We start from the raw sequence: 17,730 nt of genomic DNA, 5'->3' as shown, positions 1-17,730 counted from the left end.
GAGATCTCAAGGAAAGCATGTGGAGCTCCGGGACTGGCCTTGCACTATTGTGCTGGCCTGACACTGCCAAAGCTCACCCTGCAATTTTCTACTCAAGCCCCCACAGAAAAATTTAAACGGGCAGGAACTGCAGTTACAGAGGATTCTTGCTTCAGAGCGCACTGATGCTCTGATTTGGGGGGAAGGGACAGATCCTCTAGGAGAACATCCCCTGTATGTTGAGAGTGGGGGTGTACACTGGAAAGATTCTGAAGGAAAGAAACTGTGAGTCCCCAGCAAAGCAGATGCCTGGTTGTGATTGGGATAGAGTAAAGTGACAAAGTAGGCAATTAAATAGTTAATCTCACTAGGGGATTGTAAGCAGAAAAAAGTATGGGACACCCCTGTAAATTAATGATTACTCAAGACAGCAGATTTGCTTAACCACAAAGCCAAACAGGCTTGCTTAACAACAAAACCATGCAACAGAAGCACAAGACATACCCCAAAACAATAAAACAATGGTGGCATGAGACCCACATCCTGCCCAGTGAGCTCAGTAAGTTAATGACCCTTAAGACATGTTCTCTGTACACATAAAAAGCAATAATTTATGGAAAGGTGACATTTCAAAGTGAAAGTCTCTCATTGTACTGAGACCTAAAATAATTTTTTCATAGTGCCATGATAGTCCTAACTTGACCATGTAGGGACAAGAAAACTCCCCTGCCCAACCTGGAGGAGGAGCTGATGATGGAAGCATGACGTCTACTTAAGAATGAGGAAGGGGAGGGAGACGCAAGAGGGAAGAGATATGGGAACATATGTATATGTATAACTGATTCACTTTGTTATAAAGCAGAAACTAACACACCATTGTAAAGCAATTATACCCCAATAAAGATGTTTAAAAAAAGAATGAGGAAGAAGGTGGTCTTTTCTCCCTCCCCACTTTTCCTTTGATTTTAAAACTGTACCCCACTAAGTTCTCGGGCAGCACCTCTTGCCCACCCACTTGTAAACCTCACAAGCGTCTATTCTAATAAATCACTTCTTATCTATCACTTTCCCTCTGGCTTCTTTCTGCGTTGAGACATAAAGGACTGGAACACCTTGGAGGCCCCCCAGCACGGCACCTATCGGTTTCAGATGGAATTAGGAGACCAAAGTGTTTAGTCGGAGTGAAACAAGAGGGAGGGGGACAGAACACAACCTTTGAAAGAATGACATAGCCCAAGGGCATGACATAACCTGATTAGAACCAAGTGGGCCCAAGATGGCAGACAAGTCAACCTCCACTAGACCTTGAGCCTCAGTATACGCTCACTGTAACACATCAGCAAGCTAAATGACACACCCACAGGCGCCATGACAGTTCCAGACTGTCCATAACGATCAAAAAGTGGGCGGTGGCCCAATTCCTGGAAATCCCCGCCCCTTCCCCAAAGAGTTGGAATACTCCTCCCACTCATTAGCCTATGAAATTACCCACCCCTATAAAAACTGACAACCCCATACCTGGTGCCTTTCTCACCTTCTGAGATGGCCCACACTCTGTCTGTGGAGTGTGTTTCTCTCTAAATAAATCCACTTCTTACCTGTCACTCTGTCTCTCACTGAATTCTTTCTGCGATGAGACATCGAGAACCTGAGCTTCATTAAGTCCTGAAACCAGGTGTGTGATGTCAGTTGGAAGACCGTGGGTTTTGGCCGGGTTTGAGTCCCTGCCACGTGGGTTCAAGTCCCAATCTGAGGTGCATGGTTTCAGGAGTAACATCTGTGAAAGGAAAAGGGAGGAAGCAGGATTGAGAAGGAGGATCCGTGAGACCCTGAGATGCAGATCTGACCAACGCCAGCCCAATAGGAAGCTCCAAAGCAAAGATGGCCCCTTAGAGGAGCCCCATGTTAGGCAGAAGTGGTGAGGTTCTTGTACCACCATCCTGCTCAGTCACTGGCTGGGGCCACCCTTGGAAGGAGTTAACTGCCAGCTGGCAGCTGACAGCTAATCAGACTCCCAGCAGCCAGAGTGAGTCCTTTCTAGAAGGAGTGAGAGGACTGCGCACCGGAAAAAAAAGAATATATATATATATATATATATATATATATCCATCCAAGGTTGTTCATTGTAGCGTTGTTTGAAATGGCAAAACACTGGAAGCTACTTAAACGTTCTTCGGTGGGAGACTGGCTAAATAAATTATGGAATATCCACACAATGGAATACTGTACAGCTATTTTTAAAAGGGAGAGAGAGAATAAAGGTGATCTATTGTGTACGACTCAGAACACTCTCCAAGAATGTATTTTAAGAAATGAAAGAGAGAAGTGAGGAAAAGGAAGAAAGAAAAGAAACAAGCAATTTGAAGGACATTATGTATAGTGTCATTCCATTCATGGGAAACATTTTAAACGGAAAATATGTATGTAAATGCATAGGAAACTTCTGGAAGGATGATACACAAGACCAAGAGCTATATGGGGAGCAGGTAAAGGAAGCATAGGGAAGAGTTACTTTTTTACTTTTCACTCTATAACCTTGTGTCTCTTTTAAAAATTGTGAACATGTGTTATTTTTGTAATTTAAAAAATGATTAAAACAAAAATGAATTGAGGCAGAAAGTAAAATTCCAATTAAGAGAAAATTAATTTCCAAGAAAACTGTCATTCTCTAACAACGTCAGAAAAATTAAAAGTAGCTATTCAACATTGACAGCAGGTCAGGCTGTCATAACTCACTTTGATTTCATATATAGAAATAAAACTGCCTACCTCACTGGATTAGACACATTCAATAAAATTTATAAAAATCACCCAACAGTTGTCGGCACTTAGTAAGTATTCAATAAAAGTCGTTGTTATCACACAGCCCTCCTACACCACCCAAGCCTGACTTGTGTCAATATTGCATGAGTCAATGACTAATGTGGAATGGCTGTTGCAAGATGCAAGACTTAAATTCCAACCCAGGTGAATTTCCTTCCAGACTGCAGTCAGCTGATAAATGGAATATTTATAAATGGAATGGAATATTTATATATGGAATATTTCCTGCCATATCAGTAAACAGAGGATGTCACAGTCATCAACGATTGTAACCCTCCAACAGGAGCCGGTGAGCCCTGAGGAAACTCAGGGCTGAAAAGAATACCATCTAGCAGCCAACAGACCGCAGCCACTACCTATGCTGAGACCTGAGGAAACTCAAGATATGAAAACACAGGATACCGGCCCCAGATAGCTGAGGTGCATATCAAAGGAATGATTTCAGTGAGCCCAGACTCTTGCATCTTCCCATACATAGAAAAGTGCTAAATTACTTAACTTGAGATATCTGGTTTTAATTAACAATAATCCTTTGACATTCCCGACTACCTGCCTTTTGTTGCAGAACTCCTATATATCCTGGCTCCTCCACTCGCCTCCTTGGAGCAGTTTCTCAGAGCTATCTGAAACTCTGTCTCCTGGGCTGCAGTCCTCATTTTGCCCCAAATAAAACTTAACTCGCAACTCTCATGTTGTGCATTTTTTTTTAAGTCAACACAGCCCTTGCAGAAGATGGGAGTGTAGTCCTCAATCATGGAGGCATTTCCTCAAGATCTGCAGATGGTACCACCTCCATACAAGAACAATCCCATTACCTATTAAAATCCCCATTTCAAAGAGACTCCTACACACATATGTATTTCCCCCAAAGATTTCCTACCCTCATCTCCAACAAACCAGCTTGATGTGTAGTCGGAGCTGGAGACTCCCACTCTTCTTGCCTTCCCTCTACCCTTTTCTGTTCACAGATCCCCTCCCTCATGTCCCCTGTGTTCTCCCAAAAGAAATGGTGCTGGAGGCCAAATATCAACCCCCCCCAGACAGGGAGGGGCCATGTGATGTTCACGAGCTCACAGGCCAGAATTCTATTTTCCCCAAACCCTTTGCTCTTTGGGGTGTGGCCTCCCTCAGCCTCCCACTGCCAACCTCAAACCCTGGATCTGGCTGCCCACCTCTGGACAGGAGGTGAAGAGAGATCAAATACGTCCTGCAGGCCTGTCCCCTTGAACTAAAACCCTGAGAGGCTCTGCTCCAGGCCGCCTACATCCCCTCCCCCAGCCCCACAGGCAGGTGCAGAGCACTGGGAAGGGTTCCCACAGTGCATTAGCTCTGAACAGGTCAGGAAGAAGAGGAGTGTCATGCTATCCAGCCTCTGTTGTCAATAATTCATGAGGTTCAGACTGAGGGGCACCAGTCAGAGAGTCAGTTTTCCCCAGACATGGGGAAAATTAGACTCAAGCTCTCTTATCTTATCAGGATGAGCTGAGTACCACAGCTGTAACATCTAGTTTGAGGAATAAACTATAGATCCAGTGCATGCTTGTTATATCATTCGCTGCTCATACACCCCCTTTTGAATGCTGAAATCCTTTTCGGCTGCTCAGTTGACTTACACGTATACTAAACAAATCTTTAGCAAGTATGAATTTCATTAAGCAGCGATCCCCAGAACTGAATTTCACAAACCAGGATTCTCTCTCCTCTAATTGTAGGGACTGACATCGGGTTGTGAGACTGGTGATTTCACCAACTAACAACACTTTTCTCAACCTACCCATCTGCTTTCATCATCTTCTCTTAACAAAAAGACTAACACCAAAAAAATTAAAAAGGCGCAAAAGCATATCCCAAAATAAAGGACTACCTGTTAAGTTAAATAAGCTTAGATTTATGAAACGCTATATTGTCCTTTTCTCTTTTTGCCTTGAACTAGTGAAAACTTTGCCATGGATCTGCACAACTTCTCAGGCTGGCATTTGGAGGCCACTGGGTTAAACCAATTCCGATGCTGACACTGGGTCTGTCGGGGCCTTTCTACAGTGTATCGTAAGCCATACAGATTTATTAGTTCTCCCAGAAACCCAGGAGGGAGATCATTCCAGCCCACTTGGCAGAAGCGGAGACTGAAGTCTCGGACACAGAATTTATAGCTGGAGAGGACCTTATCCATTATCTACTCCAGCACCCTCAGTTTACAAACGAAGAGCCTGGCCTGTGGCGCACATAATAATTACTTTATGGTGGCAATAATTACTTATGTGTTTAGTAGTTTACAGTTTATAAAGTGCTTTTACATTCAACAAATATTTATTGAACTAGAATGGAGGCTAAGACTTGGGGACATAGTGATTATGGAGAACTTGAGTGCTCCTGAGTTCTCCGAATTTCCACCACTTGTTGGGGGACTCTCTAGCCTCCTTGCTACCACTGAGGCCTGAAAATGGAGAAGTCCTCTTGCAGTGGAGGGTATAAGAGATCCTGTCCTGTCAGGATCTTTAATTCTGCACCTGGTTACCACTGGTGATCAGAATCTGCCCTCCAGGCCTGTGGGGATGGAGGAGAACTTGAGCCAGAGTGAAGGGCAGGGCAGGCCTACCCAGCTGCTCCCCTCTTCGTGTCTCTCCCAGGCTCCTGCAGCCTCACCTGAGACCCGCACGTGGTGGGCTCCATGGGGGCTACGGGTCTCACCCCCATGGGCAATCTCAAAATATTTGCCCTCCTGTGGGCTGTCACAAATGTGGACCCAGACTTTCTTGGAAAACAAAGTCCATCTTGAGGTTCTGGGAAGGAAAAGCAACCAACTCAAAGTCCCCTCTCCCCCAAGAAAAGACGTGGGCAAGCAGATGTGGAAGGAGGGGCGGGAGGACAGGGAAGTCTAACGGACTCCCGGAGGCGGGAGCAGCCCTACAGGGAACCGGAACCGACGGAACCGTCCCACACCGGCCGGCCGGGCCGAGCAGGGGACTGAGGGGCGCCGCGGCCACAGCCGGCTCCCTGCGCCAAGGGCCCGCGCGAAGCGGGACGAGCTGTCCCGCTCTAGAACTGGTGGGGAGCTGGGAGCGGGGAGGGGATCTGCCCGCTTCCGAGCGGGCAGCCGGGCGGGAAGGTGGCTCGCCCCTCGCCCTGCCCCTCACCCCGCCCCTCGCCCCGCCCCCCTGTCACTTCCCCTAGGCGGCGCAGAACCCTGAACCGGCCGCCTCTATGCAAAAGGCAGGGCTACTGTTGCGTCCCTGTGCGCGGACGTGGAAGTCCGTGCGGATGGCCAGCTCCGCGGTGGCGCGCCGGAACCCGCTTGAGAATAAGGTGGCCCTAGTAACGGCCTCCACTGACGGGTGAGTGCCCGAGCCCGAGTCTCGGAGGCCCCCGCTGTCTGCAAACAGGTACTAACCCCTTGTCCTTGGCCTCCCGTGCCCCATCTTCAGGCGTCACGTGTGGCCAGAGTCGGGCCGGGAAGAAAGGAACTACGTGGTTGGCCTGCAGTCCCCTCGGAATCGCCTCCCCCCTAACCTTGCAATTGCCGGCCCTCTTGTCACTGCTGCCTCTGGCTCGACTGTTCCACCTGGGTGCTGCCCGCCCCCGTCAATCCCACCTCCCAGGGTTCTGGGCTGCCCGGGTCAACTAGCCCCACCTAGAGTCTGGGAAGACCAGACGCCGGAAATCCAAGAAAGTCCAGATTCCAAAAATCCTATCCACTGCCGGCACCGACGGTGGAAATGTTCCAGACACCCCATTTTGGCACCCCACTAGTCTCATAGAACTGCGCCCCTGACCTAGAGGGGACACAAAAGCCCTGTGTCCACATTCTTGTTTAGTTCAGTACATTTTGGCCTCTCTTGCCCAGCCCGTGTCTCACCAACCACTGTTGTCTACCCTGTTTCTCACTCCCACAGAGCCCTGCTAGATGCCAGCTCTTCACAAATCTAAAATGCAAGTGAATGGGAAATGCTAATGGCTAAATGCAAAATGTGTAACCCTTTCTCCCAGGGGAGTGTGTAAAAAATTTACGTTTGTAACCAGAGACCCCCAGTTTCACATGTACCTGAGACCCTCCAGTCACGGAAATAGCTGCTGCTTGTTATACCCCTAGCTCATCTCTCTCTCCTCAGTCCCTACAGGGTATGGGGACTGTGACCCGTGGTGGCACCTGTGGAAGGTGATATCACTTCCTGGGAACCTAGACTGAAGGCCAAAACCATAAGAAAAATAAGTAAACCAGTGCCAAAAATATGCTAAGCATGTCCATCTGTATGGTAATGGCTGTGTCATTAACCCTATGTAACACATGGGGGTCCTACAGAGAGAAAGCTGGAATTCAAAGCCCAGGCAGTCTGATTCAGGAGCCCACGCTCTCACACTCTTTTCCTGTACCAACTTAAAAGTCCTTATCTCTCTCTGCCCACAGGATCGGTTTCGCCATCGCCCGGCGTCTGGCCCAGGATGGGGCCCACGTGGTGGTCAGCAGCCGGAAGCAGAAGAACGTGGATCGGGCAGTGGCAATGCTGCACGGGGAGGGGCTGAGTGTGACGGGCACCGTGTGCCATGTGGGGAAGGGCGAAGACCGAGAGCGGCTGGTAGCCACGGTGAGCAGCAAGGATATGGGCGCAGAGCCAGGAGGTAGCAGAAGGGAGCCAGCCTGAGCAGGCTTTCCTGGACAACACGGGTGTAATCCAAGCCAGCACTGTTAACTAAAACACACCAGTGCGATCTGCATACCCACTCCAGTCCACCAGCACATTTTTATTGTGTGCCTTTCTGTCCTGCCTCCGAGAATCATCCCATCTCAGTCAGAGAATCAAAAAAACACGCTACTGTTTCAACCCTGCATTGTACCTTGGGGCACCCCCCCAAAAAAAACAGCTGGTCCTGGCTTTCCAATCTAATTGGGCAGATAAAAAGGGTAAATACAATTGCAAAATAGGTATTCCCACTCTGAGCTAATAAACAATCAATCCCTGTTTTTCAGCTTATAAAGTCGAGTTTCCGGGAACCTACAGGAGGCAGCCCATCAGGTTTCAACCACCTACTGTGTGCCATGCACTTTGTTTTGAGCCTTTTGCAGGTTCTCTCCAAACAACAACCCAAGCAAGGCCAGGATTAGTCTCCCTGTTTAAAGACTGGTTCAGAAAGCTGGATCAACATCACAAGGTCCCACAGTTAGTAAGAGAAGAGCTGTGAGCCAACCCAGAATTGCCAAGCTACCTACAGACTACCAGGCATTTCCCCATCAGGTCAGGCGTTAGGTGCCCACTTGGACTTTAGCCTCAGAGACAGTGTCTAAGCCAGTGTCAGAGCTGGTGCTTGGCACCAGTCTTCCAGCTGCGCAAGAAAATATGAACATTTTGCAAAGGAGGCTGCTCTTCCCTAGGCTCAGGGCACACCCTTTACTTCTTGGAGTAAAAGGGAGAATCTGCCCGAGAATGGAAAGCAAAGGATATTGTGCTAACAGAATGAAAGATGGTGAAATAATTTGGGTAATCTTAGACAAGGAGGACATGAAATGATGTTAGGTGGTGGTGTAGTAGACAGCATAAGGTTATTCCATTTGTCAGGAGTCATTTGGCAAATGCTCAGATGTGCACTGGAGAGAGCCAACTGGGGGTCCAAGAAAGCCACCTTGCCTGGCATAGGCAGCTGGACAGAGCCTGAGATTGAGACCTTGATCCTCAGGGTGAGGGAGCCACCTGGGATCCTGGGCCAACTAGGGACTAGCTGTATGAAATGTATGTGGCCACTTAGTGTCAAAATCCTGCTGGGAAAATGACCTCTGGACCCTCACCAGGTCCACTTTACCCATCCTGCAGCTCTGGCCCAGAAGCGGGGTTTGAACTAGACCTTGAAGAGTGCGTGGGGCTGGGCAGATGGCATAGGGCCAGGATTCCAGATGACCCTGCAAAATGAGCAGACAGCCAAGCAGGGACGGAAGGGGAGAGGGGAGCATTGTGAACCCACAGCAGAGAGAGAGCACAGGCTTGAGAGGGCTGGTAGGAAATGGGCCGGGTGGGAAGGATGGGGGACAGGGGCCTCTGTGGCCTCCCAAAGGAGTTTAGACATTCTTGGAGGAAATAAGAAGCCATGTGAGGTTTTGAGCAAGGTGAAAATGGTTATTAAAGGACAATAATCTGGCACTGGGAGGAAGGATATATTGGAGAAAAGAAGACTCTGAGCCAAGGACATCAGGGAGGAAGCTGATGCTGTCACTTAGGTAAGAGCAGTGGCAGTAGGACCAGAACAGATGCGCCCAAGAGACGTTTAGTGGGAACCAACCAAGATTTTTTTTTTTTCCTGGCCGGTGTCAAGAAATAGGAAATAGGAGGGATGAATCAAAATTGACTCTCAAGTAGTTTGAATGGCCAGTGTCGAGTGGAGAATGATAGGATACTTGTTAGCAGTTTGAGATGCGTCCTGCCTATTGCCAGCCACTACCTGTGATGAGGGAATCTGCTGCCCTGAGGATGGTTACTCCCCAGTGGCCTCCTAATCTGCACCTCAAAGCTTCTCAAAGGTGTCATGAGCCGAAACCAGATTAGCTGCTTTTCCACTTGATTCTACTTTTAAAAAAAAAATAGAACTGGGCTTCTCTGGTGGAGCAGTGGTTGGGAATTCGCCTGCCAGTGCAGGGGACACGGGTTCAATCCCTGGTCCGGGAAGATCCCACATGCCGCGTGCAACTAAGCTGGGGCTCCACAACTACTGAGCCTGCGCTCTAGAGCCCGCGTGCCACAATTACTGAGCCCGCAGGCCACAATTACTGAGCCCGCACGCCCAGAGGCTGTGCTCTGCAGCAAGAGAAGCCACCATAATGAGACGCCCGTGCACCACAAGGAAGACGCAACAAAGCCAAAAATAAATAAATAAAAGAAATACATTTATTAAAAAAATAAAAAATGGACCTGTCAGAACACAGAGTAGCAATCACACAATTTAGAGCAAGCCTTAGAAGACACCTGGGTGGTCATAGTAGCTTTGCCATTGATTTTCCAGTGTTCTCTGTCTGTTCAGGCAAAAGCCAGCCTTCCCTCCTCTCTATGCTGATAGGCCTAGAAAAAGAAGGGGACAGGATACACAGCAGAAGTGGGAAAGCGCTCCAGGCGGTTCTGCTGCAATCCACTATCTCCCCACCCCCAAACACACCCGCACACGGCCCAGCACACATCACTTTCTAATGCATACCGTGTTTTCCTCATCATGAAACTTACACAGAGCCAAGGCAGGTGACTGGGATTTTGTGCTGGGACATCAAAATTTAGAGAGTGCCAAGAGACTATTGATACAGGTTTGCAAAGATTATGTGATTTTAAAATTTGTTCAATTTACATGTTGACAGCCCAGGCATCCCCTCAGCAGTGTGGAAGCAACTGAGCTTCGCACCTAGTTAGCAAGAATAATTAGTTAAAACAGGAGCTAGCAGATTGTTAATAACACACCTCTGTGTGCCAAATCCGGAAGCACAAAGTTGGTGGAGGGCCCATTTAGTGCCGCTTGCCCAAGGCATCAAAATTCCCAATTCTGGGCCAATGCGAAGTCTGGTTGCAGCGTGGCATCATGTTGGCAGATTGTTTGGCTACTCGTTACTCCAGCACGTGTCTTCACCACATACTTACAATTTATTAAGGAGGTGAGATGTTGCCTCTCTTAGTTTTCCCAGTTTAAATCTCAGTTTCTGCCTTGAATCTTCCATGCCTCCAGGCCAAAAAAATAAAAGCAAGGGGTGGGGGGAAGGGAGGAATGGCTTCATAACCGAGTGTGAAACTGCTTTAAGCCCAGGCCGGCATACTCTCCATCCTGGCTCTCCTGGGTAGCCAGTTTCATAGTGACCCCGACTCACTTTTGAAGGACTCTTATGAATTAGCTCTGGGTTAGAGTGTAAGTTCTGCCACCACTAACTAGCCTTGTGCCCTGAGCAAATCACTTCACCTTTCCCAGAGACTGAATGAGCAGGCCTCCTCTTCTTAGCTGGCCCTGATATGTCATTACTGAGCTATATGACCTTGAGAAATTAACTTCCCTGGACCTCAGTTTCATCACCTTCACCATGAGGACATTGGGCTAGGTGATCTCAAAGGCCCGAGTGGCAACTTTCTATAGGTCTAATTTTTTTTTTTTTTGGCTGTGTTCATTCTTCGTGACTGCACGGGCTTTCTCTAGTTGTGGCGAGCGGGGGCTACTCTTCGTTGTGGTGCATGAGCTTCTCATTGCGGTGGCTTCTCCTGTTGCAGAGCACGGGCTCTAGGCACGTGGGCTTCAGTAGTTGTGGCACACGGGCTCAGTAGTTGTGGCTCGCGGGCTCTAGAGCGCAGGCTCAGTAGTTGTGGCACACGGGCTTAGCTGCTCCGCGGCATGTGGGATCCTCCCAGACCAGGGCTCAAACCCATGTTCCCTGCATTGGCAGGTGGATTCTTAACTACTGCGCCACCAGGGAAGTCCCTATAGGTCTATTTAAACTTGTTTCTCCGTTCAGGTACGTGTAGACAGGCTGAGTTTGAGATAATGGTAACTCATTCAAGGAGAACTGGACAGTAAGCACTGGGAGAAATGGGGCTGGGAAAAAAGAGGAAGGGTCTAGAAATGGACTTTGAGGTGAGAGCTGAGGCCATGAGAATAAAGGAGCTCCCAAAGGGAAAGTCTAAAGAAAAAAGGGTCAGTGACAGCCTCAGAAGTGGGGGCAGGAAGAAAAGACTGCCAAAGAAATGAGACGACCTTAAATGTTTTAGCAGCAGAGCTTGGGGTGTTTTGGAGAGAAAATGTTTTAAGGAAAAGAGGTCATTTTGACAATGGTTCCTAAGAAGGAATTCTTTATCAACACTGATAAATGCACTTCCCTTACTGTCCTGCAGCCCTAACTCAGACCTTACTCCTCTCTAGGCTGTGAACCTTCACGGGGGCGTAGACATCCTGGTCTCCAATGCTGCCGTCATGCCTTTCTTTGGAAACTTAATGGATGTCACCGAGGAGGTATGGGACAAGGTGAGACGTCATGCCTTTCTTTGGAAACTTAATGGATGTCACCGAGGAGGTATGGGACAAGGTGAGACGGGATGAGAGCAGCAGGGGGTGGGCCTCAGAAGACACACACTCAGTCTGCTTTTAGAATGTATTTGTCAAGTGCAGTGTAAATGTGAGGGATCCTTGCAATTGGCCACACGCCTGCAGTGCACCTGGTAAAGGGCGAATGGCGGGGTGGGGGGCTTCCTCTGTCCCTGCCCTTCTCTTTCATTTCTGCTTCTCCCCAGTTTTGTCTTCATTTGCTCCTTGCTAACAACCCGTCTTCTGCCTCCCTCCCCCATCTCCCCCACCCCCGACCCCGTGGGCTTATCCAGGCTCTTCTTCCTGGTTTATTTCCAGCAGACAGGGCAGCTAATATGCCAATAACTAGTACGCTCAGACTTACCCGCCACCCCTCCCCTTTTCAGCTGCCAAAAAAGAATGATTTTTCATTAGTTGGAAAACTTTAATAGCTGCTAGTTAAGTGAAATATCAATGCTCGTGAAATTAACTAAGTTGCTGCTTTATAACATACAGCCTTTTAAAAAGACCTGCGCTTTTTCCTTTTTAACTCCAATGTCTAGAACATCTGAGATCCAGATGTCTAAATTCAAGAACGAGAATATTAGTTTTCATGTGAATGTGTACAATTACATTATATTTATAATATATTTCACACACCTACATTCTTTAATTATAAAGCCTTAATTAAAATATTTGTCTTTCTTTACTGAGGTTAATAGTCCCACCTGATTTGAAAATGCTAAATTTTTCATGATCTCCCATGGTTTTGCTTTTTACCCTGACGTCATCCATAATTTCTCAACACTGAAGTTTAAGGATACTAAACTATTCTCGTTTATCAGTGTTTCACAGGCATAGAGACCAAAGTGCCAAAATGCTCTTCAGTGAATCAGTTCCTGATTGATATTCTTCAAAGTAGAGAAACATCTTTCATGAGCAGTCTGAACAGAGACCACATGAAAATCAGTTATAAAACTAGTAATTTTTCTTTTTAGTTGGCTTTTTTTTGAATTTTATTTTATTTTTTTATACAGCAGGTTCTTATTAGTCATCCATTTTATACACATCAGTGTATACATGTCAATCCCAATCTCCCAATTCATCACACCACCACCACCACCCCCCGCCACTTTCCCCCCTTGATGTCCATACGTTTGTTCTCTACATCTGTGTCTCTATTTCTGCCCTGCAAACCGGTTTAGTTGGCTTTTTTTTTAATATCACAGTATATCAAATCTAAATGCAATGGTTGATCCTTGATTGAACCCTGGACTTTAAAAAAAATAAGGACATTTGGGGGACAATTGGGGAAGTTTTATTATAGACAGTATATTAGGTAAAATCATGATTATCAATGTTAAATTTCTAGGGTGTGATAATGGATGGTGGTGTGGAAGAACATCCTTAGTCTTTGGAAATAATGCTAAAGTCTTTAGGGCTAGAGCATTAGCATGTCTGCAACTTACCTTCCAAGGGGAAGGAAAAAACTGCATAGGTACATAGCTAGGGCAAATGGTACAAAATGTGAACCGTTGGTAAATGTAGGTAAAGGATATCTGGATATTCATTGTCCTTCTATTTCAACTTTTCTGTAAGAGTGAACATTTTCTAAGTAAGAAGTTGCATGGGGGGTATGGGAGGGGACTATCCCAGCAGTGCCTGGAACAATGTAAACAAGGGTCATGCATTTGTTTTCAATTACACATGTGGGGTTTTGATTGTAGACTATGTTCCAGCTCCCCCAGAAGTGCCTCCTCACGATCCCACTTGCCAATACATGTCTAGCCAGACAATCCATCCTGGAGGGCCAAGAGCATCTCACTCCCTAAGCTCAGAAGCCAGAAAAGTGCTGGAACGGCCCCAAGTGCCTGAGGTCCAGCCACATTTCCCCTGAGAAACACGGCGCACTCCGGGGCAGGTCCAGGAAGCCGTCCAATTCCAGGCTCTCCCTAGTTGGAAGACACACCGAAAATCCAGCTCACGTCCAAGGCAGCCCTGAGAGTTCAGCCCCATTCTGGGTCAAACCATACTTAGGAAACAAGCTGAACCGGGCTCCAGTCTTCCGTACCCGAACCTAATGTGTCATCCTCTAACTGAATAAACCGGGGAAAGCCACCTCTCCCTGGGCCTCGGTTTCTTCACTTGTAAGGCCAAGTAGATCACCCCTAGGATCTCTGCCAGCCCTAACAAACAGATCCTGGGAACCGCACTCTCACTCCCCATTGCCCTGCCTTGTGCCGCCCTCTTCCCTCATGCCTCTCCCCCTCTTCTCTCTATTGCAGATTCTGGACATTAATGTGAAGGCCACAGCCCTGATCACAAAGGCAGTGGTGCCAGAGATGGAGAAACGAGGGTACAGAGAGCAAGAGGGAGCCTGTGTTCGATGGGCCCCATGAAGGCTGAGGGGAGGGTGTCCATGGGAAGAGGGTCATTCTGTTCTTTTTCCAGAGGCGGCTCAGTGGTGATCGTGGCCTCCGTAGGAGCCTACAGACCATTTCCTGTAAGCACCTCCTTTTCTGCTACTTTTATCCCTTCCTCCATCTTGTACCTTCTACCCTTCCAGTCACCCTAAGACATTTGTGTCCCCTTTTGGAATCACATCACCAAGTACCTTCCAACAAAATAGAGGCCTTGCCTCCACAAACACTAACCAAGGGGAGGTTTAATCACAAGACAGTTTTCTAACTGGGACCCTCCATTACAAGAGATACCCTATTATCTGTTTACAACCCTTTATATCTTATGTTAAGAACCAAGAATGAACTGGAATTGAAGAGAATACCCCATTCTCTCCTTTCCCCAGGGCCTGGGCCCTTACAATGTTAGTAAAACAGCCTTGCTCGGCCTCACCAAGAACCTGGCCGTAGAGCTGGCCCAAAGCAACATTAGGGTGAACTGCCTGGCACCTGGACTCATCAAGACTAGCTTCAGCCGTATGGTGAGGAAGGGGAGTCCTGCATCCCACTGGGACCCTAAAAGGCATCTTCTCAGGTAGAAAAGCCCAGCTCCTTGGTCCTGAGCTCCCAACCACTTCTACCCCCCATCTCTGCGCTTTTCCGTATCCCCACTCCATACCAGCCATGTGTCCAGACCAGACCCCCACATGATCCTTTCCTGAGGTGCACAGTGAGACTGAGGAATTCAGATACCACTCAGGCCATTTCATATCTCCTTAAGTAGGTGAGACCTGGGGCGACCCAGGAAAATGCCTCACTAGAACTTGAAGAGAATGGAGCAGAAGAGGGAAGAGGGTAGAGACTGGGAGCTGGGAAGGTCTAGGAAGTGAAGGGGGTGGCTCTCCATCGCCCTTTCAATTGATGTGAGAGCAGGCAGTTTCTCCCCTCGCCGTCCCTCACAGGAAGAGATCTCCCTTTTTCCTGCAGTTGTGGGATGACCAGGAAACACTGGAGAGCCTAAAAGCAACCATGCAGATCAAAAGGTAAGGCTGGGGGCTTCCCTGGTGGCACAGTGGTTGAGAATCCGCCTGCCAATGCAGGGGACACAGGTTCGAGCCCTGGTCCAGGAAGATCCCACATGCTGCGGAGCAACTAAGCCAGTGCGCCACGACTACTGAGCCTGTACTCTAGAGCCCGCAAGCCACAACTACTGAGCCTGCATGCCACAACTACTGAAACCCACGCACCTAGAGCCTGTGCTCCACAACAAGAGAAGCCACTGCAATGAGAAGCCTGCGCACTGCAACAAAGAGTAGCCCCCGCTTGCTGCAAGGAGAGAAAGCCCGTGCACAGCAACAAAGACCCAACACAGCCAAAAATAAATTAATTAAATTAATTAATTTAAAAAAAAAAAGGTAAGGCTGTCACAGGGGAGGGCAAGGAGGGATAAAGATGGTCCCTCACAGCCCACGGCTTGCCGACTCTCGGTCCTGCAGACAACACAGGCATGCTTTCCTCTGCTTCAAACACACAGATTTCACAAGTTCTTGAACACAGCATCACTACAGTGGCGTGTGCAAGGAGTCTGCTTCCACTGCAAAAACGAAACACAGAGGCATCCAGGTTTAGCAGAGCAGAGCCCTGGGGGAGGCGCTGACCCCTCTCTCCACCTGGGTGTTTGCCTCCACCTCTGGGCATCCCTAAGGATGAGGGACCAAAACCAAAACCAAAACATGCTTTTGTTAGTTCCCCTTGAATAAAAAGTCATGTGTCCAAAGCTCAGGTTAACGATCCTACAATCCAAATAAAAGGAATGAAGAGCTTTACCAAGTCCCCAAACTCCCCTTGCCTAAGAAAGCTAGCCTCTTCCCCAAAGGGTTGGCCGAACTGTTCAGGTACCTTCATCTGGCTCTCTTTCCTCTAAGTTCCCTGCCTCTCTCCAGCTTCTGGCTTCTGGGAACTCTCTTGTCTTTAGCTCCTCCGCCTTGTCTCCTCAAGGACACACATCAGCAATGCCTGCTTGAGGGGGGAGACACCCGCAAGTGCTCCCAAAGCCATTCTGAGGTCAGGCATGAGCTGCTGGCCTAGTTCACAACTCATTAATAAGTCAGGGTATTGTCACCCTTGAGCCGCAGTGAATGATCCGGCCCCATGCTTCTCAGTGTTGGATGCACGTTAGCTGGGGTGCTTGTGAAACCACAGATGCTCAGACCCCACTCCCAGAGATTCTTTTTCAATTGGTCCGAGGTAGAACCTAGGCATCTTTGGCGGGGGTGGGGGTGGGGAGAGTTAAGCCTCTCGGACGACTACAGTGTGCAGCTAGGATGGAGAACCACTAATCCAGGCCTTCTAGGTTTGAGGTACCCACTCTACCCACCTCTAAAGCATTCTATAGCAGTTAGGTTGAAGTGTTCCCTAACAATGCGATCACTGATACAAACACTGAGAATTAGCACAGTCTCACAAAATGACTTTAAGGGACAAAAATAGATTCCTGAAAAAGGTGTCTGTGAATTGAAGCTGTACAAATGGAATCGTTTTAAACAAATCATTTACCGTCTCACAGACTCCCTGACATTCGAATAGTATGCACACATGTGAAACAAATTCTCTGAAGAGTGAAATAGCTGCTCACCAGGTTATCTATATAACTTTGGATTTTGATGTCCTGAGTTCTCTAAAAAACAAAGTATATATTATATGAATATAATGTGCAGTGGTTTTTGCAGAGTACAGTATTAATGCTTATACTGAACTATAACAGCTTATATTCATGGTAACCCTATTACTGCCCCTACCCTATGGGCAGTACACTGGTCCTGAAAAATCACCTGATACTTCTTGATTAAGCAAATTTCATTCCCAGGTTGATTTTTACTCCCTTCTTTTTTTCCCCTCCTCCCCAGGATAGGCAAGCCAGAGGACTGTGCGGGCATCGTATCTTTCCTTTGCTCCGAAGACGCCAGCTATATCACTGGGGAGACAGTGGTGGTGGCTGGAGGGATGCCATCCCGCCTCTGAGGACCTGGAGAACATCCACCAGCACAGAGATTGGGCTCCATCTCCTGGGTCCTGTTCCAGCATCCATCTACTGGCCTTTCCCACCTCTGCCTAGCGTACTGCTCACCTTACACCCTAACCACCACCCCCCCCCATATCAATTCTGCCCTGTGAAAAGCTCCAGCATTCTCTGGGGTCAAGGTGTGGTTATGAGGATTCTCACTGTTGCTGTGGCCTTGGATAAAGACTTCCCTTGAGAGCACAGGGCAGGCCTGCTGACAGGGCTTAGTCTACGGCGGCAAAGACTAATATTTTTTTTCTGGGCATCAGAGGAATTTGAGGGAGATGGGAGAGAAGGAACCTGGAGTGGAAGGAACGGGGTTGGAAATTAACAACTCGCAAATGAGGTCCAAATAAAATACAGATCATCACGATGCTTTGAATCAGTGTGTTCGTTTTTCAGTGTAGGGTGCATAGGTGTGGTAGCCGAGCAGAGAGCATAAATGTGAGTGGACTGGATTCCCCT

General features: G+C 48.0%; 1 protein-coding gene across 5 annotated transcripts; it reads left to right on the top strand.

Moving 5' to 3' along the window:
* Positions 1-5,678: 5,678 nt before the first annotated feature.
* On the top strand, positions 5,679-17,638 carry LOC101328357 (dehydrogenase/reductase SDR family member 4-like). Of its 5 annotated transcripts, none has more exons than XM_073800634.1 (9): positions 5,681-5,847; positions 5,974-6,134; positions 7,205-7,382; positions 11,665-11,766; positions 14,091-14,161; positions 14,257-14,308; positions 14,612-14,746; positions 15,167-15,247; positions 17,111-17,204. In XM_073800634.1, the coding sequence occupies exons 2-8, from the start codon at positions 6,004-6,006 to the stop codon at positions 15,200-15,202; spliced, it is 705 nt and encodes a 234-aa protein (XP_073656735.1). In that variant the 5' UTR covers positions 5,681-5,847; positions 5,974-6,003; the 3' UTR covers positions 15,203-15,247; positions 17,111-17,204. The 5 variants fall into 5 exon arrangements, with proteins under 5 accessions (XP_019779720.1, XP_073656735.1, XP_073656734.1 ...); XM_019924159.3 differs by having other exon boundaries at positions 5,703-5,847; positions 15,192-15,247; positions 17,111-17,638; XM_019924161.3 differs by lacking the exon at positions 14,612-14,746 and having other exon boundaries at positions 5,679-5,847; positions 15,192-15,247; positions 17,111-17,638.
* Positions 17,639-17,730: the final 92 nt, after the last annotated feature.

Source organism: Tursiops truncatus, chromosome 2 (genome assembly GCF_011762595.2).
Source record: "Tursiops truncatus isolate mTurTru1 chromosome 2, mTurTru1.mat.Y, whole genome shotgun sequence".
Lineage (NCBI taxonomy): Eukaryota > Metazoa > Chordata > Mammalia > Artiodactyla > Delphinidae > Tursiops > Tursiops truncatus.
The sequence above is the reverse complement of the archived record's forward strand: the minus strand, read 5'-3'. Positions and strand labels throughout refer to the sequence as shown.

Coding starts and splice junctions, on each gene's coding strand:
- LOC101328357 (XM_019924159.3), top strand. CDS start 6,004: ATGCAAAAGGCAGGGCTACTGTTGCGTCCCTGTGCGCGGACGTGGAAG. Junction 14,747..15,191: donor AGACTAGCTTCAGCCGTATG/GTGAGGAAGGGG, acceptor TTTTTCCTGCAG/TTGTGGGATGACCAGGAAAC. Junction 15,248..17,110: donor GCAACCATGCAGATCAAAAG/GTAAGGCTGGGG, acceptor CCTCCTCCCCAG/GATAGGCAAGCCAGAGGACT.